Source organism: Grampus griseus (genome assembly GCF_964374135.1).
Source record: "Grampus griseus genome assembly, chromosome: 14".
Taxonomy (NCBI): Eukaryota; Metazoa; Chordata; class Mammalia; order Artiodactyla; family Delphinidae; genus Grampus; species Grampus griseus.
Genome location: NC_139008.1, coordinates 21,094,015 through 21,121,985, shown reverse-complemented (window position 1 = coordinate 21,121,985; position 27,971 = coordinate 21,094,015). Strand labels below are relative to the sequence as shown.

Below are 27,971 nucleotides of genomic sequence, written 5' to 3'. Positions count from 1 at the left end.
TGAAGCAGGTCACATCTGGGCTGGCCTCACAGCTGTGTCCAGGCTCCAGGGGAATCAGGGCTGATGGAAGCAGTGGGGATTTCTCCTGGTATGTGTGGGTGTTCAGGCATGGGGGGGCAGCCCTGATTTTTAAATATGGTCTGGACACTGTTTCTCTCTTTTCCTGTTTATTTCCCTCTCCCTTCTCTTGCTGCCATTGTCTTCATTGAATTAAAAATATTTATTGAGTGCTTACTACATACTAAGCTCTCAGAGATAAGTAAATTTTCCCCTTATAAGAGCTTACAGTTTCATGGAGGAAAAACAGACAAGCATGAAGCCAATTGTAATATCAAGTTGATATTTGGTTGAAAGTGACAGAACCTTGACTCAAACTGGCTTAGGCAATAAAAGGTAACTTTGGATTCAGGAAAGTCCAGGGATGGACTTCAGGCATGGCTGGATCCAGGGGCTCAAATGAGAAGGGCAGAAAGGTCAAGGGAGGGCTTGTGTGACACCTTGGGGTGTTTTACTTGTATTCTGGGAGAGATCATCACTACTGTCCATATAGAGGATGGAGTGCAGGGGGCCTGGCTAGAAGGAGAGAGACAGTGGAAGCTTATTTCTGTAAACTTGACCTTGGCATGGCTGTCTTCTTCCACACATCCATGTCTCAGCTCATGCCTTCAGAGGGGCTCTCCTGGCTGTTCCCATATCATTCTGCATTACAGAGCCATTTAATTTTCTTCCTTACATTCATCACTAGCTGAAATGATCTGTTTTATTAACTGGTTTCTGTGTTTCTTCCCCCTACAGCATCCCAAAGATAGGGGCCTTCCCCTCATGTCTTGTTCATGGTGGTAGCTGGTGCCCAGCACAGTGGTTGGCATGCAACAGATGCTCTGTATATATCTGCCGAATGAATGAATGAAGAAATAAATAAGATGGTGATACTAGGACTGGAGAGGCGAGAACAGATTTGAGTAATATTAAGATGCTAGCAAGGACAGATTTGGGGATAAAGAGACAAAGGAGTCTGGGATGGCAGAGAGGAGGCAGAACATGTTTGGGGGAGGAGGTTGAATTTGCTTTGGGAACAGTCAGGTGGCCATGATGCCACATGGCTCCAGAGCGGTCTTTCTCAACCTTTATTTCATTATTGCCTCCCGAAGGGGAAAACCTTAATTTCTCCCTAGTGAGAGAAATTACAAGGAGTAAGATTTTGTTGAGTAGGGTTGAGCTTTGGCGGATCACAAATCATTGTAATAACTAAGATTCCCTGCCCCCATCCCTCCCTCTCCCTGAACCAGTTTCTCCCCACGGGGGTGATATCGCTCCTGTTGAGAATATACGGTCAAGAGCTTGGAGGAGAGTTCTGGACTGGGGTTGACAGAACTGGGAGTCATTTCTCTTACTTTCTCCACTCTCTCCTTCTTGTCCTTTTCCCTCCACTTTGTGTTTTATTCTCTCTTCTCTTTGTCTCTTTCTTCTTCTACCTTTTCATTTCCTTTCTCCTCATCTCCCCTCAACCAGTCCACCAGCCAACCTCTGTTTATAGAGATCCTGTTCTCTGATCAGTGCTGCTGGGTCATGGAAGAAGGGCATGATGAGAAGCTTGTTTCCCACCTGTAGGAGAAGAGCATTACGCAAAGTTTGTTTCCCACCCACAAATTAGGAAAATGATGGGTAGGAGGCTTGCTACCTGCCCAGAGGAGACAGAACATCTCTGGGGAGAACCAGCATTTAAGGAACACCCCTGTGATAAGCTCTTGGGCATACAGACCCCGATTTCAGGGACAAATACAGAGCAGCCACTGTTTTCCTTCCCTCATTCTCTCCATCTCTCTCCAGGGCTCGCTACCTGGCTTCTGTCCCAGCCTCCCAGTGTGTGCCCTTTCTGATCAGCCTGGGGAAGAGTCAGTTGGACTCCTTGGTTTTAGATTCCCACAAAAAGAATTCAGTCCTCAAGAAAGTACAGCAGTGCCTGGTAAGGAAACTCTTCCTGGGTGACACTTTCACTGGTGTCCCTTCCCCTCCAGGTATCTGTGGCCATCCTGGGGAGCCCTCAGGGGATCTGGCTGGGCTCTCAAGTCTGATGTGATGGCCACAAGTCTGACTTGTGGGTCTTAAAGCTGGCTCTGAAACCACTGGGTGGAACACTCTTGGCTACTGGTTCTGGGGACCCGCCACAAGTGGGCTCTGAAACCACTGGGTGGAACACTCTTGGCTACTGGTTCTGGGGACCCATTCTGGGGCCTGAATGTTGGCAGGCCGCTCTGGAGGACAGGAAGGAGCACAGTACATGGGGTCTGGGTTCTAGACACGCCTCTGCCACTGCCTGGTTAGGTGGCTTTGGACAGGTCACTTCCCCTTCCCGAGCCTTGGTCTCCTCATCTGTAAGATGGGTGCTGTAGCACTTTACTCATGGAGTATTGAGGACATGAAATAGCTAATATATTGTTTAATGCAAAGGCCCAAAGGGCAGAGGTGACAGTCTCTTTATCTTGGAAAAGTGGATGATATTAGTATTCACTCTTTTTTTTTTTTTTTTTTTTTTAGTACTTACCCCTTAAGGTTACTTTGAAGATGAATGGATTCAGGCATGGAAATACTTAGAACAGTGCCTGGCACCTAGTAAGCACTCGATAAATGTTAGCTATTTTTGTCATTTTGAGAAAGAGCTCTGGAGGCTTTCAAGGGCCGTGCAAACTTTGAAGTGCTGTTTTTATTATTGCAGTACTATCATTATAAGGGTTACGGAACTCTGAGGTATCCTCAGAGCCATCACAGCGACGCTGACCACAGCCTCACTGAGTGAATGCTCACGATGGGTGTCTTCCACCCACACCCGCCCCCCGTGGGGTCCCCCAGACTTCTGGGGCCGGCGCCCCTGGGGTAAAATTAGGCCCCGTGCCTTCTCTACAGGGCCATGGCAGGGTAGGCGATTCAGATCCTGGAACCTTTACGAGGTTTGGGGTCGGGAAGTGTTTTACGGGATCCAGCCCCACTGGACCTTTCCACCAGCTCCGCTTGTTGGTTTCAGAATGACTCCGTTGCTGATGAGTACACCGTGGACATCCTGGGAAACTTGCTCTGTCACTTGCCAGCGGCCGTCATCCACCGTGGGGTGTCCCCCAGGGCCTGGGCCACTGCCCTGCACAGCCTCAGAGACTGCCTGGACCTCAGCCCCCAGCAGAAGGTGGCAGTGAGGCTCAGGCTCTTGGAACAGCACGGGTGAGGAGGGCCCGGGCTCGGCTCCCGGGCTGGGGTAGGGGGGCTGGCGAAGGGGCACCCGGCCCTGGCGCTCCTGCCTCAGAGCAGAGTCTCTAACTTAGGACGAGGTTAGACACTTCGATTGATTCTGGAAACATGATCTTTTTTCTTTTGGCCTCAGATTCCCTGTAAGGTGAGAATGATAGCTGTGCTACAGGCCTCATGTGGTTGCCCAGTACATCTTGGCTTGTGGAAAGGGAAAGGGTGTCAAAAACATGGTACTTTACAAATGCGTGGAGGTGTTATTATTATTTTTGTTGGGAAACACCACCACCAATAATACTAATGCCGATAATCGAGGCACCGTCAGCTCTGGGTGAGTGAGAAGTCCCTGGGGGAAGACAGCTGTTCTTTCCCAGGCAGAGTTTTCTGAAGTTAGGTCAGATATTTGAGTAGGGCCTAGATATCGGTCAACGGTTAGACAACAAATGTTTTTGGAGTAATTACTGTGTCCCAGACACTTACTATTATAGAGAGTTTAAGAGCTGGGACTTGGGAGCTTGACTCCTTGGGTTAAATTTTTCTACCGTCTGCTGTCTGTGTGATCTGGGAAAAGATACGCAGTCTTTTGCACTTTATTTTTGCATCTGTAGGATGGGGACAGTGAGAGTCCCCACAGGGCTGTTGTGATGATTAGCTGAGTTAACGCATTAAGTGTTAAAGCACTTACAACAGTGGCTGGCATGTAGTACTGAGTATGTGACAACAGCATTTTGACTAGGAATGAAGATACAGTGGTTATTATTAAGTGTGGCTCCTGCCCTCATGGAACTTACAGTCTATTGGGGTAATATCGTTAATCAAAGAGTTAAGGGGAGGCTTTTTGGCCGGGGGTGGTTTGCCTTGGTCCTAGGAGAAGGGTTATCATTGCTAACTGGGCAGACCTCCTTTAGAGATATCCTAGTGTGAGGCACTTCCCCGTGGACATTTGAGGTCTCCACAAGAACAACAGTGGATCCTGTGTCAGTGCTGTTATTATTCTGCCAGGCTCGAGAGGAAATTTCATCTTGCTATAGGAGGAGACCATTATGGTAATTTAAAAGGAGCCAATATATCTTTACTGTTCTGTTGAGAAAAGGGAGGAAGGAAACACTCTGATGCAAATGACAGAAATTCAGTAGCTCAATTCACACTAAAACATGGGAGTTTACTGAGTTTAGAAATGGATGGGACTTCAGGCATGGCTGGATCCAGGGGCTCAAATGATGTCATCAGGAATGTGTTCCTCCCATCTCTCAGCTCTGTATTCTTGGTTGTGGCCTTTATTTTCTCCATTTGGTGAGAGGAATGGCCTCCAATATCCTTTTTACTGCTAGAGGTGCCAGAAGAAAGAGAGAGCTTCTCTAGTAGCTCCATCACAATTGCCAGGGATGACTCTGATTGGTCTGTTTGCATCACATGTCTATTTTCTTGGTTAGGGACGTGGGACCAAGTGATTGACAGCCTCTCCAGGTATAAAGATAATCTTTTCCTAAAAGAAAAAGATGCTGGGGGACAAGGACAAGAGCGTGATTTTTCCATTTACTGTTTATTATTATCTCTCCTTAGACTCCCCCAGAACTGGACAGCTGAGACGACAAAGGATTTGGGACCCTTTCTAGTACTTTTCTCAGGAGATGAATTAAGCTCTGTTGCCACAAAGGTACCTCTGCGTTCTATCTTTAGAAGGCTGAAGGAGTTTGAAGGGGAGAGAAAGTGTGGTTAGTTATATTCCCTTGGGTTTGCTGCCAGTTTGTTTTTCTGGAAACTTCCTGCCTGCCTCAAAGAGCTCAGGTGTTTCCAGCTCCACTCCAGGATGCCCAAGGTTCAGGGAAAGGGAGTGAGGCAGCCCTAAACGAGCTCAGGGTCTTTCACTTGGCCTCTGCCCAGATGTGCACAGGCTGGGAGCTGTCATTTAGCTGCCACTCTGCTATCTGTGTGCTTCCCACATGCACGCCTGTTCGAGGGCTTACACCCACCAGCGCCATATGCACACGCATATGTGTGTCCAGTGTGTGCAATCACATGGGCAAACATATTTAATCCAAAACCAAATCTTTATTGAGCACTAACACTCTACTTGGAGTAACTCTCCAAGAGTTAGGCAAGGCCAAGAGGCATGCCAGATGAGCACGTACTAGTCAGCTTCTGCTGTGTAACAAAGGCACACAATCTCACCGGCATGCAACAGGAAGCATTTATTTCTTGCTGACTGGTCTGTGGATCTGGGACACTGAGTTTGCCTCTAGGGCTAGGCTACCTGGAGCGTGTTCTTCTCACAGTGAAAGTCTGAAACTCTAGAAAAGGGAGTGCAAAGTGCAGTTCTCCTTAAGGCCTGGGCTGGAAAATGGCCGGCTGTCACTTTCTATCGGCCAAAGCAAGTCACATGAGCAAGCCCACCTCAGTGGGGCAGGAAGTCTCCTCCATGCAGGTGGAGGGTGGGGTAAGAGGGGATGTTTACTGAACAAGAGTTAGATCAACCACAAAGCACGTCCATACACCCTCACCCCTGTACTCACACACGCAAGATGTATGTTGTCATACATGCTCAGGGGGCCTGAGCACCTGGCACGTCACCCAGATTCACACATGCACAGCAACATTCCAGTGTCCAGTCATGGTAAAATCATCTCCTGGGGTGTCCAAACCTAGAGTCATAAGCAGCAGCTGCATATATCTTAAATGCTTATCTAATCTTTTTAAAAAAATCAGCTTTTGAAATCGAAAAAGTCTTGTATCAACATGGTTAAATCTCAGAAACACAGTGTATGGAAGTTGCAAAAAAATATGTACAGTAGGATACGAAGTAAATAAATAAATACTAGTTAATTTTAAACACATGCAAAACAATGCCCTATGTAAGAGAACTTTAAAAGTACATGAGAATGGTTAATTATCAAATATCAAATTCAGGGTGACAGTTACTTCTGGGGAAGGAGGGAGGCCAAGGGTGAGGGAGGGAGCTATCAATTATATTTGTGATGTTTTATTTCTTAAGCTGGGTTCTGGCCACATGGGTGCTCTGTTGTATTATTCTCTCTACTTTTTGTTTTAATGCCTGAAATGTTTAGTAGAACAAGTAATACATGCTCCTGGTTAGAAAATCCCAACTATACCAAAGGCTATAGGATGAGAAGTTTCTCGCCCCACGTTTCTAGGTTCCTAGCTTCTCTCCTCAGCAGCAGTTGCTGTTCCCAGATTCTTCTGCATCCTTTCTGGAAAATCTTCCTCCTGCCTATACATGTTCTCCCTTTAAAAATACAAAATGGAAAATACTCTGCTGTGCAATTTGCTCTTTAGAGGTTAACTATTTATCTTAGAGCAGTTTTGCTCGTGACCTTAGCTGCACGTGGGAATCACCGGGGAAATTCTAAAAGGGACAGACACATGGACCCCACCCCAGACCAATGGTCTCAGAATCTCTAGGGCAGGGCCCAGGTGTCTGTGGATTTCCCAGGTGCTTCTCACCTGCAGCCTGGGCTGGGAACTACTGGCTTAGACTGTGATTCTGATTCTGAAGATTAGAATAGAAGGAGGAACTATAAAACCCAACGACTTTTGGGGCACACTCTTTTGGTGACTGGGACACAGAGACACACTGCTATAGGGAAGCGTTTGATGAATTCTCTGGACTCTTGGATAGATTACCAATAGTATCCTGAGCTTGACAAAATGCATCAGCTCTAGATGAGAAATGGCACCTTCTCCAGGGCAACCAGAGGCCCCCTCTTTGCTAGTCTTCTCCTAGAACTCAGAGATAACTCTTTCCTCCTCCTTTTATACATATAAATTTTAACAAAAATGAACAAACACTACCAACCCCAAAAGACATAGGCATACATACATTTTATAGATATTATCAGATAGTAATGATGTACCATCTAAGGGTCCCACAGAGAAATAAGTATGCACATTTCCTACATCTTGGCCAGCATTAGGTATTATCACTTTATTTTGCTATTGATAATCTGATGGGTGAAAAACAATATATACTTATGTTATTGAACACGTATTGGATTAGTACTGAGATGGGGTATTATTTTCTATGATTCTTGGTAGAGACTAGTTGGGCTGGGGATTAAATTTACATGAGAAGCTGCTACAAGCATACCTCGGAGATACTACGGGTTGGGTTACCGACCACCGCAATAAAGTGAATATTGCAATACATCAAGTCACATGAGTATTTTTGGTTTCCAAGTGCCTATGAAAGTTATGTGTACACTGTACTGTAGTCTGTTAGTGTGCAATAGCATTATGTCTAAAAAACAATGTAAATACATTAATTAAAAAATACTTTATTGCTAAAAAAATGCTAACCCTCATCTGAGCCTTCAGTGAGGTGTAATCTTTTGCCAGTGGAGGCTCTTGTCTCGACATTGATGGCTGCTGTCTGATCAGGGTGGTGCTTGCTGGGGTGGCTGTGTCGATTTCCTAAGAGAGGACAGTGAAGTTTGATGCATCCAGTGACTTCCTTTCACTAAGGATTCCTCTGCAGCATGCAATGCTGTTTGATAGCATGTTACCCACAGTAGAACTGCTTTCACAACTGGAGTCAATCCTCTCAAACCCTGCTGCTGCTTTATCAACTAAGTTATGATTATGTAATATTCTAAATCATGTGTTCCCATTTCAACAGTCTTCACCAGGAGTAGTTCCATCTCAAGAAACCACTTTCTTTGCTCATCCGTAAGAAGCCACTCCTTACCCATTAAAGTTTTATGAGATTGCAGAAATTCAGTCACATCTTTAGGCTTCACTTCTGTTTCTAGTTCTCTTGCTATTTCCACCACATCTGCAGTTACTTCCTCCACTGATGTCTTGAACCCCTCAAAGTCATCCATGGGGGTTGAAATCAACTTCTTCCAAACTTCTGTTAATATTGATGTTTTGACCGCTTCCCATGAATCACAGATGTTCTTAATGGCATCTAGAATGGTTAATCCTTCCCAAGAGGTTTTCAATTTACTTTGCCCAGATCCATCAGAGGAATCATTATCTATGGCAGCTGTAGTCTTACGAAATGTATTTCTTAAATAATAAGACTGGAAAGTGAAAATTATTCCTTGATCCATGGGCTACAGAATGGATATTGCGTTAGAAGGCGTGAAAACAACATCAATCTCATTGGACATCTCCATCAGAGCTCTTGGGTGACCAGGTGCGTTGTCAATGAGCAGTAATATTTTGAAAAGAATCTTTTTTGTCTGAGCAGTAGGTCTCGATAGTGGGCTTAAAATATTCAGTAAACCATGTTGTAAACAGATGTGCTATCATCCAGGCGTTACTGTTCCAGTTATAGAGCACAGGCAGAGTAGATTTAGCATAATTCTTAAGGGCCCTAGGAGTTTTGGGATGGTAAATGAGCATTGGCTTCAACTTAAAGTCACCAACTGAATTAGCCCCTAAAGAGAGAATCAACCAGTCCTTTGAAGCCAGGCATTGACTTCTCCTCTCTAGCTATGAAAGTCCTAGATGGTATCTTTTTCCAATATAAGGCTGTTTACTGTAGCCATCTTTGTTAATTATCTGAGTTATATCTTCTGGATAACTTGCTGCAGCTTCTACATCAGCACTTGCTGCTTCATCTTGAACTTTCATGTTATAGAGATGGCTTCTTTTCTTAAGCCTCACGAAACAACTTCTGCTAGCTTCACACTTTTTTCCTGGAGCTTTCTTGTCTCTCTCAGCCTTCATAGAATTGCAGAGAGTTGGGTTTTACTCTGGATTAGGCTTTGGCTTAAGGGAAGGTTGTGATTGGTTTGATCTTCTATCCAGACCACTAAAACTTTCTCCATATCATCAATAAGGCTGTTTCGCTTTCTTATCATTTGTGTGTTCCCTGGAGTAGCACTTTTAATTTCCTTCAAGAACTTTTCATTTGCATGCACAGTTTGGCTAACTGTTTGGTGCAAGAGGCCTAGCTTTCAGCCTGTCTCAGCTTTTGACAAGCTTTCCTCACAAAGCCTAATCATTTTAATTTTAATTTAAAATGGGAGCCTTGTGACTATTCCTTTCACTTGAACACTTAAAGGCCATTGTAGGGTTATTAATTGACCTAATTTTAATATAGTTGTGTCTTGGAACAGTGAGCCATGAGGAGAGGGAGAGAGATGCGAACAGCCTATTGGTAGAGCAGTCAGAACACACACTACATTTATTGATCAAGTTCACTGTCTTATATGGGCATGGTTTGTGGTGCCCCAATTACAATAGTAATGTCAAGGATCCAGGATCACAGATCACAGATCACCATAACAAATATAGTAATAATGAAAAAGTTTGAAATATTGTGAGAATTACCAAAATGTGACACAGAGACATGAAATGAGCAAATGTTGTTGGCAAAATGGTGCCAATAGATTTGCTTATCACAGAGTCGCCACAAACCTTCGATATATAAAAAATACAGTATCTGCAAGTGCAGTAAAGCGAAGTGCAATGAAACGACGTACGCCTGCATAAAGAAAAAAAAGCAATGGAGGCAGGGAAGCAGTGTTCCAGTTTACACTCTGATTTAAGTCTGTGTTTCATGTGCTTTAATTATTTTTTTGTTTGTTTGTTTGTTTTTTTTTTTTTTTTTGCTTTAATTATTATTCACTCCTCCTCTTTCATCTTCGCTGCCCTGCACAGTTTCCTGACATCCTTCAGCAAACAGCTTCCAAGATGGCTGGGACTTTGCCCCCCAAAGAATTCCTCCAGGCTGTCTTTGAATCTGTTCGGAACAGCAGTGAGGAGAGCCCCACCTCTGACCGCAGCCCTGGTGAGTGTTCCTGGGGGTATCTGAGGCCGTTGTCATGGCAGCAGTGTTTTGGTTAAGTCCCTGGCTTCAAGAGGACTCCTTGTCCAGGGGACTGGATGCAATGTTTGCAAAGCAGTAGAGTAGCAAAAATCCACAGGGCATAGAATTACATCTTTTTTTAAAAAAAATAAATTTATTTATTCTTTTTTTTTTTTTTTTTTTTTTGGCTGTGTTGGGTCTTCATTGCCGCGCATGGGCTCTCTCTAGTTGAGGCAAGCAGGGGCTACTCTTCTTGGGGTGTGCGGGCTTCTCATTGTCGTGGCTTCTCTTGCTGCAGAGCACGGGCTCTAGAGCGCAGGCTCAGTAGTTGTGGCGCACGAGCTTAGTTGCTCCCGGGTATGTGGGATCTTCCTGGGCCAGGGATCGAACCCATGTCCCCTACATTGGCAGGCGGATTCTTAACCACTGAGCCACCAGGGAAGCCCAGAATTACATCTTTGTAAAGTGATTTGGAATCACATCTTGCACTCCTTACGCAGGCCAGTAGGTTTAATGGGTGAACACGTGCAACAAACATTTCAAAACAATTGATTTAAGGACCAAAATGGCTGTGTGGCTATGAATTGCCGTGCTGGGGCCAGGCTGACTGGATTTGGATCCCAGGGCTGCCACTTATGGGCTGTGTGACTTTGGGTAAGCTCTTTAACCTCTCTGTGCCTTGGGTTTTATCCTCGGTAAAATGGGGATAATGAAAATCCCTACCTCATTAGATTATCGTGAAGGTTGGTGGGTTTTAAACCTATAAACATGTACACAACAGTGCCTGGCACGTAGGAAATGCTCAGTAAGTATTAGATATGATTACAAGTATTATTGTGCACCTACTGAGTGCAGACTTGTGCCAGGTAGGAGGGGACAAAGTTAACCAGACCCGAGAATAATTGTAATAATAAAAGTAATCTGTGCTTAATTTCTTTCCTGCCACAGATAATTTTTGAGCACTGACTGTGTGAACAAAACAAAAACCCCTGCCCTCATAGAGCTTACTTTCAGATGGGGTTGGGGGTAGCCAGACAATAAATTACAGACATAAGTGAAGTATGTAGTATGTCGTGTGATGAGTATCAAGAAGGAAAGTAAAGCAAAGGACAGGAGTCAGGGAGCGTGGGATGTGGGGCTGTAATTTGAAAGGAGAACACAGTTAAGGAAGGGCTCACTAAGGTGACATTTGAGGAAAGGCCCAAGGCAGTGTGGGAGTGGGCCCAGTGGGGATCTGGAGTTGGAGTCTTCTGGGCAGAAGGAGTGTGACAGGAGTGGGGGAGGAAGGAGGAATGAGGGGCAGTGTGGCTGGAGTGGGGTCTTATCTCCTTGTAAAGGAGACCCGAAGGTGGGGTTTCATGGCGGCATCGAGCACGGAAATGTCGTGGTCGGTCTGACGTTCACCTTGGGTCGTTGCCTCTCCGTGCATTGTCTCGTCCTCACCTCTGTCTATGGGGTGGGCAGTATGCTTTCTCCCAAAAGGAGAATGAGGTTTAGAGGGATTAAGAGATTTGGCCAAAGTCTCAGAGTTAGTCAATGGCAGCTCTTGGAATTGAACCCAAAGCAGGAGATGTTCACCACTAGCCCGTACGGTCCTCGCTGCCTAGCAGTCCGGTTGTCATATCGCCGTGCTCCTACTCTCTGCCTGTGGATACGTGAAAGTAAGACTTTCTGCCCTTGGGGGAGGATGCGCTTAGCTCCAGTGCTTGGAGTTTTCTTTAGTTGGTTCTGGGTATTAATTACTGCTGTGCTTATAGTCATTAATGGATTAGCAGAATTATTACTTGCTTTCATTTTAGTTAATTTTTGTGTGTGTTGATTCATTCAATGACTATTTCCTGAATACCTACTATGTGTCAGGCCCTATTCTAAGCCCCAGGAAGTGATAAGACCAAGTCTCTGCTGTACTTTTAAACCATTCTGTTCTCTAATTCTGTACTTTCACTGAATCCTGCTTTCATTGGAAAGTGGGGCAAAGGGAGTCTAGGAGAGATGGGTCTTTTGTCTCCTCCAAGTGGGTTGTGATAAAGATGTTTGAGGACCAGACATGTACCTTTGACCTGGTCCAGTTCTGCCTCTTGATTAGAGTCCAGTGAATTTCCATTTAAGATGCAGTGAAAGGGGCATGGCCACAAGGCTTGGGAAATGCCCAGCCCCAGGTGGCTCTGGTGAGTCTGTCAGCATCAGGGGTCGTCAGCTCCTAAGATAAGAAACCCAGGATTGCTCTTAAGGCAAAGGTTTTCTCTCAGGTTGGGCACATCTGGGCTAGCAAAGACAATATCTCATTTGTGTGTTGCTGAGAAAGTGGTTTGACTAGGCATGGTTCAGCTAACTCAGGACTCATATGGATGGGTTTCTCCTGTTGCCAAGGAAAACGTAAGAGACCCATTTCTCCTCTGTCCTGGGATGGGAAGGCCATCGCCTCCACCAAGATTTTTATGGAGGGCAAATCATCTTCCCTTTCCACACTTAGATAGGAGCGCCCCTTCCTTATAATTCTGGAAGCCTTAACTCTGGGTTGCAAACTCAAATGCATGAGGTGGCTATGGGAGGTAGCATAATAAAAATGGCTAACATGTATTGAGTACTTACTGTATACCTGGCACTGTTCTAAGTGCTTTATAAATAATAGCACATTTAGTCCTCGCACAAATTCTATGAGGTAATTTTATACTCATTTTATAGACTAGGAATCTGAGACTAGGAATCTGAGGCACAGAGGGGTTAAATAGCTTTGGATTTGAATCTAAAGCCAGAACTGTTCACCACCACCTCCTATTGCCCTCAAGGCAATTAGCAGTCCAGTCATAATGATGCAAAGCTCCTACTGTGTGTGTGCTTGTGGCTTTGCGAAAAGTTGGCATTTCCATGATTTCGTTCGGAAGAAATGGCACAAGGGGGATTCAAACTGGTCCCTGAGTCCCTGAGCTCAGTTTCTACCCTACACTATTTCTCATGGATAAATCCGATTGGAGAACAACATTACTCATTTCAATAAAGAAACAGACTCACATTTCCTGAAATTCTCTTTCCTCTGTTCCTTCCCCATGTCGCTCATTCCTCAGGTTGCCATGGAGTCTTGGCTCCCTCCTCCAATGACATCATCAAGCTGGCTGAAGCCAACGCCTGCTGGGCCCCCGAGGGCCTGCTCTGCCTGGGGGAGGATGCGTTCCTCAGGAGCGTGGAGCTGCTGGGGGCCGTCAGGAGCTTCAGCCCAGCTCAGCTGAGGACCCTGAAGGAGAAGGCAGTACAGGTGAAGCCCATCTCAGGGAGGAAGCACTCACAGAGGGAAACCCAACGCAGGGTCCCAGCCCTGCTGTGCACAGACCCCTGTCTTTCACTTTCACTTGGGTCATCTTGTTGAAATCTCGCTGCATCAGTTCAGAGCCATAGTTGTGATCTCCGCACCGGGGAGATTTCTAGCTCCTCCCTCCTAGGGCTCTGGCCGGGAATGAGATGTGTCTTGGCATCTGAGGTAGGTTCAGTAAATCAAATTCCGTGGTGCCTCTGACTGAGGTGGTTTCCAGGAACTGTGCCTTTTCTTTCTCCACTCGGAGAACCCCACTGCTGCTTGCAGGAGGTTTTCTCAGAACCTGTTGCAAATTCACCTGAAAACAGAGCAGAAAGGAATAAAAAGATGACTAGAAGTAATTTGCCATCGTTATAAAGATCGCTTGTTTCAGCTATTAGGATGGCTGTGGACTGTATAGTTACCCTTGTGGGGTTAAGACATTAAATTCCTTAAAATGACAACTCTATTTTTTTATATGAGTAATCCAAGTTTATTGTAGAAAAGTCAGAAAATAATAAAGAAGAAAATCAGTCATAATCTTTTACCCAGAGGTAAGCGCTTGTTAATATTTTGGTATGTTCATCTGAAGCTTCCCAGACTTCTGTGTATGTGTGTGAAATATATTTATATATTTCATACATACGTATATATGCTACAAAATATAGCATCACAGTCACCTACTGTTCAATAGCTTGCTGTCCACACCAACAGTGTATAGTGCGTATTTTTATATATCAGAAATATAAGTCTATATCAGTATTTTAAATAGCTCTATAATACTTTATGGCTGGTTTTTATTTATTTATTTAACCAGTTGGTAGACTTTTAGATTGTTTATTTTTTTTAAGGCCTCAAGGTGCATATTTATACATATTTCTTTGGCCACTTGTCTTATTATTCACTTAGGCTAGATTCCCAGAGATGGAATTTCTGAGTCAAAGAGTTTAAATATTTTAAAAGCTTTTGATGCATGTAGCCAGATTCCCCTCTAAAAAGCATGTACCGATTTACATTCTCAACACCAGCAAATGGGGGTATCCTGTACCCCATATCTTTCCAATTCTCTTTACTCCTTGTCCAATGGTCAGCCAATTTACTGTTCTTCGATTTTTGTTAACATACATTTCTTTAATTATGCCTGAGACTGAACTTTTCCCATATGTTTATTTCTTCTTTTGTGAATTTCCTGTTCATGTCTTTTGTCTGTTAAAAAAATACTAGTCTAATCTGGCTTTTTTTCTCACCTGGAGGTTTGGGACACGCCTTCGTACTGGAGAGAGTACCATCTCGTCTCCCTGGGGCGCATCGTTCTGGCTCTTACTGAGAGCGAGCTTGAGCAGTTGGATCTCAGCTCCATCGACACTGTGGCTTCCCTCAGCCAGCAGACAGAGTGGACCCCAGGACAGGTAAGTAGATGTTGCTGGACCTTTCAAATATTCTACTTCTGTCTTAATTTTGTGTATATTTTCCTTTACGTCCTAGAACATACTTAATAGTATTTATAATAGTAGCTTTAAAAACCTTTCCTGCTAATTCCATCATAATTGTCATTTCTGAGACTCTTTCTGTTAGCTAATTTTCCCCATAGTTATGGGTTATATTTTCTTATTTGCAAGTCTAGTAATCTTGGCGGGCTGATGGGCATTGTACATTTTACGTCTTTGTGCACCCACCCAATTTAGTGGTACTCCTTTAAAGAGTATTGGGCTTTGTTCTGCATACACTTAAATTACTTTTAGATCAGCATGGTCATTTTGAGGCTTCCCTTTGAGCATTATAAGGGTGAGTCTAGACTGAGCTTTATTCTGTGGTTAATTTATCCCCATCACTGAGACATGATTCTTCTGAGGACTCTATCCAATGCTCCGTGTATTTCAGGACCTCTTCTCTCTGGCTGGTGGGAATGTGAACTCTTTCCAGCTCCATGTGAGCTCTGAGAATTGTTCAGCCTACGGCTTTCTGATGCCTTTTTTGATATTTATGTGGAGTTTCATTCCTTGCATGTGACCGGCACTCAGCCAGACTTGAGAAGACCTCTCTGCAGATTTCTGGAGCTCTCTCTCTTTCTCCGTGCAGTTTCTTCCTCTCCAGTACTTTGCCCAACAAATTATAGGATCCCTGGCCTCTCTGAACTTGGATCTCTGTATCCTCAACTCAGCCTGACCGCTGGGCTTTTTTGGGTTCCCTTTCCTGCTCCATAGCCTGGAAGCTGCCTCTGGGCAGAGAGCAAGGGCAATTGTGGCGCTCACCTGATCTGTCTTCCTTCTCCCAGGATTATAGGCCTGTGCTCCCTGCTGTCCAGTGTCTAAATACAGTTGTTTCATATACTTTGTTCACACTTCATGGTGAGAGGGTGATTCCTGTGTCAGTTAATTCTTCACAGGCTAAAGAAGAAGTTCTGTCCAGAATTTAATTGTTTCAGTTGGGAGGGCAGTTAATCCACTGTATTGCTAGAAAGGAGAGTCTTAGTTGCTCCGTGTTAACTTCATTCTCAGGCAGCCCTCCCTCAGCTGTTGTCTCCAGCGCTAGGCTTATATATCATGTAATTAGCAACCCCAGAAAAAAGTGCCCCTTTCTCATTAATTTTTGAAACAGTCCCAGCATTGACTCCAATCATGCAGTTGCCCGGCCCTAAACTATCTGGTCAGGATTAGAATATGTGGGTTGGCCTGGCATACACCAGGGAGTGGAATCCATCTCACCAGGACCATATGTACTGAGGACGGGGAGCGTGTGTGTCGTAACGATCCCCAAAGATGTCTACATCCGCATCCCTGGAGCCTGTGACTATGTTACCTTATGTGGCAAAAGGGACTTTGCAGGTGTGAGTAGGTTAAGGACCTTGAGATGGGAGGTGATCCTGGTGGGCCCAACATAATCACAAGGGTCCTTAGAAAGGACCACAGATACAGAAGGCAATGTGACAGTGGAAGCAGAGGGACAAGGGACACACTGAGAGATTTGAAGGTGCAGTGCTGCTGGTTTTGAAGATGGAAGATGGGACTCTGAGTCAAGGAATTCAGGCAGACTCTAGAAGCTAAAACAGGCAGGGAAATGAATTCTCTCTAGAGCCTCCAGAACGAACACATCTTGCTGACCCATTTTAGGACTTGAGACCCCCCAGAACTGTAAAAGAATATATCCGTGTTGTTTCAGGCCACTAAGTTTGTGGTAATTTGTTACAGCAGCAAGAGGAAATGAGCACAGGTGGTTCACCAAAGGAAAAGCATGGTGTTGTCAAAGGGAGAGTGGACGCTGGGCAAGCAAAACCAAGGCATGGCCCCTACTCTCATGAGCTTTTTGTAATCAGGATTGCCATGTCACGTGACTCTGGGTGGTACCATTCAAAGAGAACATGGTGTGAATTGTGCCCCCCTGGAGTTAGGTAACGGTCCTGGCCATAAGGATTAAATGAGTTAATACACGTTAAATATGGTGAAGGATGCCTGCGACACAGTAGTCAACAAAAATTAGTTGTCTTCATCAGCATATTGTCGTTGTCACACTCCCTCTCTGGTAGTTTAACACCTTCCTCATTTGCAAGGTGAGGGGGTTGGATCCCCAAGTCTGCAGTTCCTTCTACTCTGACGTTCTACAATCCTGGGGTTCCGTGACACTAAAACTGGTTTTGACTGGTTTGAGAAGTGCCACATCACATTTCCAATGTTAAAGTCATTCTGTTCGCAGTCTGGGAGAAAACGGAAGAATATATCCAACTTAGAACCCAGAGTATCTCTTTCCCTTTTTACCAGTTTTCAGTTCCCATGGACGGCAGTGAGATTTATCAATATGTTTGAAGAGGATATGGAAATCAACATTTGCAAATATCATTTGCAGTCAGTTCCTCAACTTCAGCTCCCGATCAAACGCTTCAATGCGTGTTTCTAGATGAATAGACCTGGCGGAACTACATTAACAGATAGTTCAGCTTAAAAACCAATATAAAGGGAAAAAAAAACTATTATAGAGGCCAGAGGGATGAACAGAGAGATTGAAATCTTACAGCTATTCACTTTTCAGTGGTTAATATTGCCTGAAAGTGCTGGTATTAATTGTCTTGGAATCCTTACAGATACAGTGCTCCAGTCACTCAAGGAAATACATTGTAGCTTATCACCGTGCAGGCCGAGCTTGCATTTTCCAGGTTCCAGTCGCAAGGACAAGTTAATATCACATCTTCAAAGTAATTTTATTTGAATTGTATTTCTGCACTTTCATTTGAAAATGGGCATGCCTGATGGTTGGGGGGCACAGATTGCTGTGAGTCAATGAATGAAACCTGATTATGAAGACTTAATAAAAGCTGACTTGAATCTCCATCTTTCCTTCATCCCCAAACATCTTCACTGGCTCTGAAGTCAGACTGCCCAGGTTGTAATCCTAGAACCATTATCTACTAGCTGTGTAACCTTGGCATAGTTACTTAACCTCTCTGTGCCTCAGTTTCCTCATCTGTGAAATAGAGATAATATTAATATTTACTTCCTAGGGTTGTTGTGAGGATTAGATGAGATAGTATGTGTAAATGGTCAAAGCAGTGTTGGCATACAGTAAGCATTCAATAAATATTAGCTATTATTACTTTGGATGCACATTGCCATTCAAAGACATTTAAATCTAAACGTTGTGTTACTGAAATTCACTTACAGTACCTGTGAGCTTTGTAATCATTGAGGGGAAACTTCATGAAGACACTGACCAGTCCAATTTGCAGAGACGTGGGAAATCTCTCTGAAGCCAGTCCATCACATGACAGCAATAATCTGATGCCATTTCGAAGGAGTAGATATTGCCTACAACATCTATAGCTCACTCACTCAGATGTTCATTCATTCATTCAAAAAGTACTCATTATTCCCAAAGTACCCTAATATGGGCCAGGCATTGTATCAGGTACTAGGGATGCAGGAGTGAACTAGCTGGCTATGGTCTTTGTCTTTGGAGATGCTACTGGGTGATACAGATGAAAAGTTGAGTGATCAAGGTGAAACATTTAATAAATTTTGATAAGTGATAAGCAGAAAATGGACAAGGTGCTCATGGAAATAGTGGGGAGGGAAGCTACTTGGGATGGGGGAATCCAGGAAGTCTTCTCTGAGCAGGTAGCATTTAAACAGACCTGAGGGATAGAGAGACAACAGCCACGTGAAAAGTGGAATCCCATTTCAGCGTTTCGCAATCTTTGCCAATACTTTTTCTTAATGCTGGAGTGGTCTATAGTGTGTGATGGGATGGGAGATTAAAGGGAGATGGGAAGATTCACTGTATCCCTGTGACCCTCACTTGCATTCAGGAGATGTTCGTCCTTGGAGGTCTCCTCCCTGTCTTTGCCTTGTGTGCTGGGCCCTTTTGTAATCTTCTGCATCTGCCTCCATGAGCCCTGAGGAACCAGACAATTATACAGCTCAAGAGATTGACTTGGGTCCTTCCTCAGATCCAACATATCTGGATCAAATTAATCAGGGTTAATCCAGTTACAAGTGACAGAAAACCCAACTCAAAGTGGCTTGAACAAGAATGGAATTGACTCCCATAACTGAGAAGGTCAAGGGTGGAATTAAGGTATGGCTGGATCCAGGGGCTTCAACACTACTGTCAGGAAGCCATCTCACACCAATTTTTTTTTTTTTTTTCCTGCGGTACGCGGGCCTCTCACTGCTGTGGCCTCTCCCGTTGTGGAGCACAGGCTCCGGATGTGCAGGCTCAGTGGCCATGGCTCATGGGCCCAGCCGCTCTGCGGCATGTGGGATCTTCCTGGACCGGGGCACCCTGCATCGGCAGGCGGACTCTCAACCACTGCGCCACCAGGGAAGCCCATCACACCAATTTTTGACCCTGCTTTCCTTTACGTGGGCTTTGTTCAGAGGCAATTTCTTTCTTTCTTTTCTTTTTTTTTTTTAAATAAATTTATTTATTTATTTTATTTTTGGCTGCATTGGGTCTTAGTTGCTGTGCGTGGGCTTTCTCTAGTTGCAGTGAGTGGGGGCTGCTCTTCGTTGAGGTGCACGGGCTTCTCATTGTGGTGGCTTCTCTTCTTGCGGAACATGGGCTCTAGGCGTACGGGCTTCAGTAGTTGTGGCACGCGGGCTCAGTAGTTGTGGCGCATAGGCTTAGTTGCTCCATGGCATGTGGGATCTTCCCAGACCAGGGATTGAACCCACGTCCCCTGCATTAGCAGGCAGATTCTTAACCACTGCACCACCAGGGAAGTCCCCAGAGGCAGTTTCTTTCCATGTGTTGAGTTCTAGCAGATTCAGGTGTTTGTCCTTCCAAGGTCCAGTCCACAATAAAGAAAGCTCTTCTCTTCTAATTGCTCCAACCAAAGTCCTGGTTGGTTTTGACTGGATCACATGCCTAATGTAGAACCAGTCACTGCAGCCAGGCTAAGAGACAAACTGACTGGCCAGGACTAGGCCACAGCATCACCTCTGGAACTCAGAATGCAGTTAGCTCCAATTGAACCACATGAAGTGAGAGAGTAGGAGGTCTGGCTCTCCAGGGCAGGTCATGAATAATCAATGGTCACTATACTAAAATTACAGGGACCCTACACTACACATCAGCCCCTAAATCAAAGCTCATTGAAGAGATTCCTGTGTGGTTTTTTAATGCCAAAGGATTTAACGTACTACTCCCTGGAATTGAAGAGTGAGAGGCAAACCTATTTCAGGGTAGATTTCACGAAGGTAACATTTGACTTGAACTCCCAAATAAAAGGATGGTCGGATTTTAACAGTTGGGAATGCAGCAGGGGCATTTCAGATGGAGGCGCTGACTTGGGTAAAGGTGCAAAGGCAGAAAATTACAAGGTCAGAAAGTTGTGACAACTGTTGCTGGAAAAGTCTGGATCCTGATGCAGAAGAACTTAAATGACCAAACTATGTGAAGGTCATGAGTGATGAAGGGAATAAGCCAGCAGACACAGACACAAGGTATAGGTGTCTTTAATACTGGTGAAGGATACAAGAGCTTCACGGCCTAAAGATGCCTCCATAGATCAGGGGACATACTCCATAGAAGCAGGACCTTCAGGAGGCTAACCTGGATGAGCGGCTGGGATGATTTGGAGTGGGGAGTGTGTTCGGAGGAGTAGGGCGGGCGATCAGTCAGGAGGCTGGCTCCGTTATCCCCTCAGACCTTGGGGTCTTGATCATCCCTGGATAGTTCATTTCCTATCCTCCCACATTTTTATAGGCTAAATCCATTCTGCAAGGGTTCCTGGAGGATTCAGGCTATAGTGTCCAGGATCTGAAGAGCTTCCACTTAGTAGGACTTGGTGCAACCCTGTGTGCCATGAACATCACCGAAATCTCACTTATAAAGATCTCAGAATTCAGGTAACCAAAACACTAGTGTGCAAAATAGCAAATGATTGATTGGTTCGTTCGTTCATTCATTCAGCAAGATGTTCTCTGCTTCCTCATGCTTTGCAACTTTTCTGGGCTAAAATAGGGAGTGAGATTAGCTGGATCATTTTTTGGTGCTGAAACCTTCTGCATATCTTTTTTTGGCCGGAGAGTCTCCCAGGCTCACACTACATCCTCCCTCACAACCAGGGTGGTGGTGGCCAGAATTGGGACCCTGGTCTGCAGCACCCACGTCTTGGCAGAGTTCAAGAGGAAGGCAGAAGTTGTGTTTGGGGGGCCCACCGAGTGGTCCAGCTCTGTCCTGCAGGAGCTTGGGACCATTGCAGGTAAGAGACACCTTGAGTATGCCTTTCTCTCCCTTTCCAACCTTAAATCTGGGGACAGAAACAAACAAAATAATGAAAGAATCAGGACAGAAATAAAGATGCAGACGTAGAGAATGGACTGGAGGACACAGGGTGGGGGGAAGGGTAAGCTGGGACGAAGTGAGAGAGTGGCATGGACATATATACACTACCAAATGTAAAATAGACAGCTAGTGGGAAGCAGCCGCATGGCACAGGGAGGTCAGCTCGGTGCTTTGTGACCACCTAGAGGGGTGGGATAGGGAGGGTGGGAGGGAGACGCAAGAGGGAGGAGATATGGGGTTATATGTATATGTATAACTGATTCACTTAGTTATACAGCAGAAACTAACACAACATTGTAAAGCAATTATACTCTAATAAAGATGTTAAAAAATAAAGGTTAAATAATATAGTGTTGAAAAAAAAAAAGAATCCTTGACCACGTGTAGTGACTATCTATAGAGTTATGGTTGAACCTAGATTTCATGACTTCAAGTTGCAGAGGGTGGGGTCTGCAAGTCTGCTTTTTAAACAAGCTCTCTTGGTAATTTTTGTTAGCTAAAGTGGTTTAGAATGTTATTTAATTGGCTCCAAAATAGATTTATACACAATTTGAAATTTGTGTAAAGTGAAGCTCCTTCTGGGCGTACATCTCCTTGTAGGAGACCAATCAGGGTTAACGTGACCCACATTTTTTTTCCTGAGTTGATTAAGGAACCTGATTCCCCAGTGTGATTCTCAGGGACTTTTGTAAGGAAAGATGTTTGCCTAGAACACGCAGATCTGTACGTTATGCAGCACCATTAATAAAACAAATGGAGTTCTGATGGCTTGAACTAAACCCTCATGATTCCTTTTTCTCCCCAGCTGGATTAAGTAAGGAAGAGCTCCGAATGCTTGACAAGGATTTGATGCCATATTTCCAGCCATCAGCAATCAGATGCCTTCCTGATGAGATATTCAAAGTAGGTACTCAGTTCCTCAAGGAGAATGGGAGCTTGACCCTATTTCAAATCACACAGGGAGGCAGATGGTGGGCCTTGGAGTCTAGGGACCTGCAACCAGCCTTCTGCTAATAGGGCCAGAGGAGAGCTGTGTGCCAACAGCGGATGGATCACAAGATAATTTTAGGTGTTTTTGTTTTTTTAAGTATTTTTTTCTTCAATTTAAATTTATCTTTTAATTGTATCTATTTTTACGGTTTCCTGCTCTTCGTAGCCACTGGTACTGATTTTCTATTTATGATGGTGTGACAGGTGCATATTCCCTTATCCAAAACCCTTGGGGGCATATATATATTTCAGAATTTGGAATTTTCCAGATTTTAGGAAGATCACTCTGTGAAACTACAGTATTGTAACTTAATACCTTCAGCAGTGTCTGGGGAAGCACCTTGTAAGCCAATGCATTAATATTTCTGTGAAGAAATCTGTGACAGATCACACTAATTGGAATAAGTAGAGACTATAAATGGTCTCACATCAGTTTAGATCAGATTTTGCTGGCAAATAAGTTTGTCTTAAACGTTGGAAAAAACTTTGTTTTCTGACTTTTTTGGACTTCAGAATTGCAGATGAGGGATAACATTTCCTGTATAACATTTCCTTTTAAAATAAAATTAAGTAAAATATTTTAATTGATTTTAAGAAAAGTGTTAAGGAAGCCACAGTAGGACAGGTGACAAACAGCTATGGAAAAAATTGAGAGGGTTGAGTTGGATCAACTGAGGTTAGGGAAGCAGGGTATCCAGTGAGAGGTCCTTCCTTCCTGTCCATGTACAAGATGAGGAGAGGGTTTGGTGGGGACAGTCTGCTCTGATGTGGAGTGACGCTGGTGTTCTTGCCCGCTGTGTAACTTGGAAACACATTCTGTCCATAAAAACTGGATAAGGCACACACAGGAGGCTAGACAAACTCCCATGATGCAACATCATTGGTTCATTTTAATAAAGAGAGCGGACCTTGAACCGCTTCAGCACCCGGGACAGTTCCCAGCACAGAACAGGTGTGATAGCTGTTTAGGGGAAATAAGTCAGTCAGAGTCCTTAATGCCATTGAGCTTCTCCTCTGGGGGCTCTGCACGGGGTAGGCAGCTTGGTTCTTGATGCTGGCATGTTGCTGAGCACTTTCTCCTGGTCTTGTTTGGAATGCAGTCTGTAGCTTACCTACTCCAAAAATTCCTAGTGGCCACTTACATTGTGGTAGGCTCCAGCCTGGGCACTAGGATGTAGGCTCCAGGCTGGTGCACCTGGGATGCACTGGTGAAGGGGTATAACACAGTGCCCTCAGGGGCTTGAAAAGTAACATAAGGGAGTGCAGTGGCCAGGGTAGGGACTGAAGTGAACTGGAGAGCCCTGTCTAAATCTGGGGAAGCTGCTTCTCATCTCTGGCACATTGATGCAGTGTGACAATGTGGGCCAAGTATTGCTGGATCTTCCTTTTTTATCAGAATTCAGAAATCTCATTTTCATGTGAAATCTCCTGATAATTAAATGTTGGCAACCACTTTGAATCCATATTTTAAAACACAGTGCAATAGGCCTAGAGATTCAATCTGGCCTGTGGGTTGCAAGCAGCAACATTGGAAAAATAGATAATTTTTATAATGCAGACTCTATATTAATGGTAGACGTAAGGTGTAAGCCAGAAGAGCATGTCCTCTGTGTGTGTGTGTGTGTGTGTGTGTGTGTGTGTGTGTGTGTGTGTGTGTGTTTGTGGTGGGGGGGAGGTGATGCTGAATTTTGCGGGGCGGGTTAGCTAGGTGGAGAGAGAGGAACAGTGTTCCAGCAGAAGGAAGTGCTGCCTTCTGGGGCTGCAGACATGGACCTCCATTCTCCAGGAGTGAAGTGTGCCAGCGCAGAGGACGCTGGAGAGGTGGGCAGGACCCAGAGTTTGAAGCGCTCGTTACCATGTTCAGGAGCTTGAGCTGTGGCCTGGAGAGGTGGCAGGGAAGGGTTCTAAGCAGGGGCATGACATGATTCCAGAGAAGCATCAACCTGGACGGGAAAGAAGAAGGTGAAGGAGAGAAGACGATGGGGTGAAGGAGCAGAACCCCCTTTCTCAGAATCTATGGGGCCCTTAGAAAATAAGCAGGATGAGTTTAGAGGCCCCTGCCATCCCATCTCATTCCACACCTACTGGAACTAGTCACCAAGTCCTCTCTAGGATGGAAGCGACTTCAGAAAACATCTTGTTCAGGGCCTTCAAAGGACTTCTGCTCTCCGCAGAATTTCCTATTTCCGGTGTCCATGGCAGACATCACTAATGGATTACTGTACTTTCCCTTCGCTGAGCCCTCACAGGACTCAGCAGCAAGGGTTAGAATCACTTAGGAGACGAGTTATCTGTGCCATCCCACATCTAGTCCAAAAGCCCAGAGAGGCTATGAAACTTGCCCAAGGTCACACAGCTGTTATGTGACAGAGCTGGGACACAGATTCAGGTCTTTGCCTTTTAGGTGTGTGTTTTCTCCTCCACATCAGTGTTTCTCAGGTGGGGGACTTGAAGCATTGGGGGTGGGGTGGGGTGGAACCTTGCACTGCATTAAACAACACTGTCACCTTTTCACCTCTCCTTTACTACTGATTACTTGGAGGAGGAAGTCTCGATTTGGAGCTAAAATGTATTTAACACCTCTATAACACTTTAAATCCCCTTTTTTTCCCTGTTTTTAAAGAGGCCTCAGGTTCAGACATCGTTGGCCAACACATAGAGCTACAATTCAACAGTGTCGTTTTATTTATTATGGCATATTTTAAATGAGTACTTCTTGCGAGTCATTCCAATTTTCCACTTTTGGAAATTTCCATTAAATTTTTTTCATTTTAAAATAAGTTTATTTTAGTAGTGAAAGAGTGATCTGGTTTTAAGTAAAAATCCTAGAGGAGCACATGGGTACGACGAAGGTGTGCGGGTGCTGGGCGGATGGCCGAGATTTGCGAAAGCCGCCGAGGGGCGCCTCTGAGGGCGCTGCCCCCTCTCCCCTGCAGGAGCTGTCCGCGGAGCAGATCGCCTTCTTGGGCCCGGAAAACGCCGCGGCCGTGACCCCAGCCCAGCGCCGGCAGCTCAGCATGTTGCAGCTGCAGAGCCTCCAGCAGGCGCTAGATGGCGCCAAGACACGCTCCTGGCTGGACGCGCCTCCGAGCGCCAGCCCCACCCGGACCCCCGCCTCTCTTTCTCCTCCAGGTGAGCCGGACAGATCCCTTTCCTAGTCCCTTGGTCCGTCCTGCCAGACCCGGGGCAGCGGGAAGGTTCCTAAAATTCAGGGTGGGCTCTCTGACGGTCCTTGGAGATCCTGCATTCCCAGAAAAATCCAAAGGCCCTACCGAGCACATGTAAATGATTCTCAACTCCAGAGCACTTTAAAATCACGGGGGAGCCTTTTTTAAAAAACTTATTTATTTTTGGCTGCGTTGGGTCTTCGTTGTTGCGCGCGGGCTTTCTCTAGTTGCGGCGAGCGGGGCTACTCTTTGTTGCAGTGCTCAGGCTTCTCATTGCGGTGGCTTCTCTTGTTGCGGAGCACGGGCTCTAGGCGTGCGGGCTTCAGTAGTTGTGGCACGTGGGCTCAGTAGTTGTGGCTCGCGGGCTCTACAGCGCGGGCTTCAGTAGTTGTGGCGCACAGGCTTAGTTGCTCCGCTGCCTGTGGGGTCTTCCCGGACCAGGGCTCGAACCCATGTCCCCTGCATTGGCAGGCAGATTCTTAACCACTGCGCCACCAGGGAAGCCCCGCCGGGGAGCTTTTAAATACTGCCAGTCCCGTGGATCCCACCCAGAACCCACTGAATCAGAATTTCTTAGGACTTAAGTCCTGTCAGTGGTTCCTTTACTCCTCCCTCCTCACCGTCCAGTGTTAATTAATAAATTCAATTGACATATACTGGGCACCTGGTAATACTATGTGCCAAGCCTGCAGTAGGAGCAGGGAATACAGAGGTGAGTAAGGCAGGTAAGGCTCTCTCATAAATAAAGAAGATTTCAAATCTGGTAAGACCAGGGGAGGAAAGCAGCAGAAGGTGGTGGTGGTGACTAAGGGCTGAGCTGAGACAGAGGGGCCGGGGGTGTGGCTTTCCTTCCTGTCTTTCCTCCCTGCCTGTCTTACTCTCCCCCTCCCCTCACTCTCCCACTTCTCACCGCCTTTGGACTAAGCTGGTGCTGGGCTCTGGGGAGGCAACTGTGAACCAGCCAGGCGTGTCCTCTGTCCTCTCTGAACTCCCAGTCCAGCATGGGGGTGAGGGAAACTGCTGCTCCCCGGCCACCATGAGGCAGTACAAGGAGTGCTGTGAGGGGGGGACACAGGCCCCCAGGGAATGCTCCGGAGAAGCAGCTACCTAGGCTTGGGAAAGCAGGGAGCGGCCATGGAAACCTCCAGAAGACAGTGATTCCTAAGCTGCAGACCAAGAGAAGAGAAGATGGACCCAGCCAGGTGGAGAGTGTCCCAGGTAGAGGGAAGAGTGAGTGCAAAAACCCAGAGAGACAAGCTTCGTTGTCTCCAGGTCTGCCCCCGCCTCCCTTGGGGATAGCAAATTGGGGGATTCCCAATTTCTGCAGCCACAAGTGGCCAGACATAGCACCTGCAAACCAGAGCCACTTACTATCATCTTAAAGCCTTTTCATTGAAATATAATATGCATACATTTAAAAGTTATTTTAAAATGTTACAGTGTTTTGTGTATGTTATATAATGCACACAATAGGCAATGCACCTGGTTTAAAACACGAAAGGTCTGACAAGGTGTGCAGTGAGCTATCTCCCCCATCCCCTGTTCCTTAGTCGCCCAGTTCCCCTCCCCAGAGGCAACCACTGTCACCAGCTTGTGTATCTGTCCAGAGATACTCTATGCATATCCATAGTTTATCCCTGCACTTTTACAAAACTTGTTATACACTTTGTTCTGTGCCTGGCATCTTTCACCTGACAGTGTACCTCGGAGGTAGCTCCACATCTGTACCTAGGAGCCGTGCGATTGTTGTTTCTCTGGCTACGGCATAACTGTAGTTAACTAGATCTCTGTAGATGACAATTCAGTTGTTTCTATTTTTATATTGTTACGAGCAGTGCTGCGGCGGATGACCTTATATACTTTGCATCTGTTCAAGTATATCTGCAGGGTAAACTCTTCCACGTGGGATTGCTGGGTCAGAGGGTTTGGGCATGTGTAATTTTGATGGATGCTCGCCAGGCAGGAGAAGCCTAGATTCCTTCCCCTTCCTTTCGCCCCACAGGCCTGAGCTGGGGCTGGCAGCTGGGTGAACCCTTCCAGTGGGCCAGGCACTTAATCTCTTGTTTCGTAAATTTGCTTCATTATCCGAATCATCTGGGAGTGATACTTAAAATTCCAAATCCCTGGGCCTGGTACCAGACTTGCCGGATCAGAGCTTGCCCCGGGGAGGATCGCAGAATTTGCGTTTTTAGCATTCTCCCCAGGTGACTCTTATGATTAAGGCAGCTCTGGTAGTCGCTGATTCACACAGTCTCATTTAATTCGCCTTTCCGTCCCTTGCAATTTGGGGTCATTATTCCTGTTTGGGAGTTGAGCAAACCAAGGTTGGGCGAGATCTAGTGAGTGGTTCAGGGAGAGGCACAGGGAGCTGGCGTGGTGTGTCCACCCTCCGCGGGCTGCTGAGACCTCCTGTGCACTCTTGTCTTGTCTTGTTTCCTTTTAGGAGCCTGGGTCTCCCAGGGTCTTGGGCTGGGCTGCCCTCTGCTGGTCCTGATGCCCAGGCTCGTGTGGTGAGCGGCATTTGCGCATTGCCCTGGGGCCCAGGCAGCCGCCCAGGGCACGTGGAGACCGAGGGCGCTGCAGACGGTGGGAGTCCCGCACCCCGACTCAGAGCCTCAGTGGGGGCAGGGAGACCCTGGGGCCTTGGAATTGAAGAGGCGCTAAAAGGAAGAATAATTGTTGAAAATGCTCTCGCACGTTCTTAACCTGGCTCGTGTCCTCAGCGGGGAGGCAT

General features: G+C 45.7%; 1 protein-coding gene across 1 annotated transcript in view; it reads left to right on the top strand.

Moving 5' to 3' along the window:
• OTOA (otoancorin) overlaps window positions 1–27,751 on the top strand; it is a gene marked incomplete at both ends in the record, with an annotated part of 59,881 nt that extends 32,130 nt beyond the window's left edge. The window contains 11 exons of the mRNA XM_082671269.1: window positions 1,831–1,966; window positions 3,023–3,213; window positions 4,801–4,894; window positions 9,865–9,994; window positions 13,078–13,265; window positions 14,555–14,710; window positions 20,499–20,641; window positions 20,861–20,997; window positions 21,886–21,983; window positions 25,007–25,202; window positions 27,681–27,751. Coding sequence (XP_082527395.1) covers window positions 1,831–1,966; window positions 3,023–3,213; window positions 4,801–4,894; window positions 9,865–9,994; window positions 13,078–13,265; window positions 14,555–14,710; window positions 20,499–20,641; window positions 20,861–20,997; window positions 21,886–21,983; window positions 25,007–25,202; window positions 27,681–27,751 — 1,540 coding nt within the window. The remainder of the gene's footprint in view (window positions 1–1,830; window positions 1,967–3,022; window positions 3,214–4,800; window positions 4,895–9,864; window positions 9,995–13,077; window positions 13,266–14,554; window positions 14,711–20,498; window positions 20,642–20,860; window positions 20,998–21,885; window positions 21,984–25,006; window positions 25,203–27,680) is intronic.
• Between the last annotated feature and the right edge of the window lie 220 nt (window positions 27,752–27,971).